Genomic DNA, 3,563 nt, shown 5'->3' with positions numbered 1-3,563 from the left:
ATAATGTATTAGCTACCTATTTTTAGCCTAGCCTATTAGATTTCTCGGCAACATAATTATAAGTTTGGGCAGCACATCATAGTTTTTACTTGTCTGAATGGACTAGGTAATAAATGTATCATTTGTCTACCCATGATAGTAATCTCATCTCATCTCATTATCTCTAGCCGCTTTATGCTTCGACAGGGTCGCAGGCAAGCTGGAGCCTATCCCAGCTGACTACGGGCGAAAGGCAGGGTACACCCTGGACAAGTCGCCAGGTCATCACAGGGCTGACACATAGACACAGACAACCATTCACACCTACGGTCAATTTAGAGTCACCAGTTAACCTAACCTGCATGTCTTTGGACTGTGGGGGAAACCGGAGCACCCGGAGGAAACCCACGCGGACACGGGGAGAACATGCAAACTCCACACAGAAAGGCCCTCGCCGGCCCCAGGGCTCGAACCCAGGACCTTCTTGCTGTGAGGCGACAGCGCTAACCACTACACCACCATGCCGCCCCATGATAGTAATTCTCGTGGAAATTGAAGACATGAACACCACTCTTGAAAAACAGGATGGAGACATTTTATTGGGATGTTGCTAAAAATCCAGGAATACACAACCTCATTTATTCTCTTTTTGAAATTAAGAACTGTCATTGGTAGGAAATGACAGTGTTGGTGTTTGACAGTTATACTGTATGTTCAGCATTGAAAAGTTCTACTTGCTAATCCTATAAGAGTACAACAGTAACAGACTGTGAGCTATTAGCAGTGATTATTTCAGTCTTGCTGCTTGTTTATCTTCTGCTTCTTTCGTCTTTGTGTCCCGGTCTTTCTCTTTTGCTTCTGTCCGCTGAAAGCATACAGGAAATGTGATAAACACAACTGTATGGATTTACAGTCTCCATGTTTTGAGAGCTGGCTTTTATAATGAACTTGAAATCATGTGATTTACAAATGACAGCAGCTTCTCACCTCAAGATCCTCCTGCCTTGCTTTCCATTCGGATCCAGACAGAACCTTCTTCCTTTTTTCAAAGTGATTCTGGATAAAATAAGCCAAAATATTAAACAGTGCATGAACTCAGAAAGTGGAATATTTCAGAATGCTACTCATAAGGTCCTGCATTTGATCAAACTTCTGTCTTAATTATTATACACCAGAAACAATCGTTGCATGCAGTAGGTATTAGAATGATTGTATAAGTATTGTCTCATTGTTTAAGAATGACTGAAGCATACTCACATAATATCAGTGTATGAACAGGAAGCGCTTGGAGGGAAAACTTCCAATGTCGCCACTAATGCATGCTTTACTCTTTTTTGTAGCTTTGTTTTTTGGCATAAGCAGCGCTCTGTTTCTCGTCCTATCCGTCCTGAGGAAAGAAATTTGTTTTGCGATTAAAAGATGTAACTTACAATAACTTCTAATTTCACTTGTAGTTTCTTTCTTGATTGTATAATGGAATGAAATGTATAACAGTAAGCATTATAAATGGATATCACAGGTGTAAATGGACATACTCGACAAAATGTATGCAGTTGAGTGTTAGTGACCATCTTACCGTCACAAACCATCGCAGTCACTCCAAAGATGATCAAGAACACCAGTGATAGAGTTGCAGCATTCATTGTGAGGCTGGGCTGGTAATGTGGAACACAGAGTGATGGGATGGGACTTTAAAAAAGGGAATAGAGAGGAGGGGGTCTTTTGAGTGACTTTCAGTTTTCTGTTCGAACAGAACTGTTGTAATCTCATGTGAGAAGTTCCTTCCTCATGGGAAAAACCCAAAACAACAACTTGTCCTAAACTGACTTGACATTGAATAGAGCACAATGTGAGGGGCTGTCATTGCATAGCCAAAACAAAATGTTTATACTTAAAAATAGTTTTTTATATTAGAGAAATACTGTATATGAGATGCATGTGCAAGAAAATAAAATTGTAAATAAGGTGAATAGAAGAATTAAATGAAAATAATTATGTCAGATCTTTAATGATATGAAAATGTGTGTTACATGCTAAAGGTATATATTAATATAATAGAATCAAATAATTAATAATATCGTAGAACATATATTTACACAGGGTGGCACGGTGATGCAGTGGTTGGCACTGTCATCTCACAGCAAGAAGGTTCTGGGTTCGAGCCCAGTGGCCGACGGGAGCCTTTCTATGTGAAGTTTGCATGTTCTCTCCATGTCTGTATGAGTTTCTTCCGGGTGCTCCGGTTTCCCCCACGATCCAAAGACATGCAGGTTAGGCTAACTGGTGGCTCTAAATTGACTGTAGGTGTGAGTGTGAATGGTTGTTTGTCTCTATGTGTCAGCCCTGCAATGATCTGGCGACTTGTCCAGGGTGTACCCCGCCTCTCGCCCATAGTCAGCTGGGATAGGCTCCAGCTTGCATGCAACCCTGCACGGGATAAGCGGCTACAGATAATGGATGGATGCATTTACACAATGTGTATATACTAAGAAGTGTTCATTTAGGGTTTCTGTGGCACAATTTGAACATGTAAATAATTCCAAACATACACAGTGCTCAGCGTAAATGAGTACACCCCCTTTGAAAAGAAACATTTTAAACAGTATCTCAATGAACACAAACAATTTCCAAAATGTTGACAAGAGAAAGTTTAATATAACATCTGTTTAACTTATAACACGAAAAAGTAAGGTTAATAATATAACTTAGATTACACATTTTTCAGTTTTACTCAAATTAGGGTGGTGCAAAAATGAGTACACCCCACAACAAAAACTACTACATCTAGTACTTTGTATGGCCTCCATGATTTTTAATGACAGCACCAAGTCTTCTAGGCATGGAATGAACAAGTTGGTGACATTTTGCAACATCAATCTTTTTCCATTCTTCAACAATGACCTCTTTTAGTGACTGGATGCTGGATGGAGAGTGATGCTCAACTTGTCTCTTCAGAATTCCCCAAAGCAAATAATTTCTTTACACCACAAAGGTGAAGGCTACAAGAAGATCAGCAAAGCTTTACTTGTCACTCAGAATACTGTAGCAAAAGTGGTACAAAAATTTAAGAAAGATGGAACAGCAACCATCCCACAGAGACATCCAGGTCGTCCATGGAAGTTAACACCTCGACAGGAGCGTCTTCTGATGAGAAGGGTTAAAGAAAATCGGCATGCAAGTTCACTGCAGTTATCTAAAGAAGTAGAAAGCCAAACTGGGGTGACTATTTCCCATGACACAATACGGTGTACACTGCAGAGGAATGGCATGCATGGATGCCGTCCACGAAAGAAGCCTCTCCTAAAGCCCAGGCACAAAAAAGCCCGCCTAGAGTTTGCCAGGGCCCATGCTGACAAAGATTAAGGCTACTGGGACTCTATACTCTGGAGTGATGAGACCAAGATAAATGTTTTTGGAACTGATGGCTTCAAAACTGTATGGCGTCACAAAGGTGAGGAATACAAAGAGAAATGCATGGTGCCTACAGTGAAACATGGTGGTGGCAGTGTCCTTATGTGGGGCTGCATGAGTGCTGCTGGTGTCGGGGAGCTGCATTTCATTGATGGCATCATGAATTCACAGAT

At 40.9% G+C, this 3,563-nt stretch overlaps 1 protein-coding gene across 1 annotated transcript; it reads right to left on the bottom strand.

Moving 5' to 3' along the window:
• Positions 1-568: 568 nt before the first annotated feature.
• LOC132872951 (C-X-C motif chemokine 3-like) lies at positions 569-1,639 on the bottom strand. The gene is made up of 4 exons (XM_060908094.1): positions 1,556-1,639; positions 1,237-1,366; positions 967-1,035; positions 569-844 (listed from the first exon to the last, which is right to left on the bottom strand). The coding sequence occupies exons 1-4, from the start codon at positions 1,620-1,622 to the stop codon at positions 772-774; spliced, it is 339 nt and encodes a 112-aa protein (XP_060764077.1). The 5' UTR covers positions 1,623-1,639; the 3' UTR covers positions 569-771.
• Positions 1,640-3,563: the final 1,924 nt, after the last annotated feature.

This window comes from Neoarius graeffei, chromosome 24 (genome assembly GCF_027579695.1).
Source record: "Neoarius graeffei isolate fNeoGra1 chromosome 24, fNeoGra1.pri, whole genome shotgun sequence".
NCBI lineage: Eukaryota > Metazoa > Chordata > Actinopteri > Siluriformes > Ariidae > Neoarius > Neoarius graeffei.
The sequence above is the reverse complement of the archived record's forward strand: the minus strand, read 5'-3'. Positions and strand labels throughout refer to the sequence as shown.

Coding starts and splice junctions, on each gene's coding strand:
- LOC132872951 (XM_060908094.1), bottom strand. CDS start 1,622: ATGAATGCTGCAACTCTATCACTGGTGTTCTTGATCATCTTTGGAGTG. Junction 1,367..1,555: donor GACTGCGATGGTTTGTGACG/GTAAGATGGTCA, acceptor TTCTTTCCTCAG/GACGGATAGGACGAGAAACA. Junction 1,036..1,236: donor TGTTCATACACTGATATTAT/GTGAGTATGCTT, acceptor TATTTTATCCAG/AATCACTTTGAAAAAAGGAA.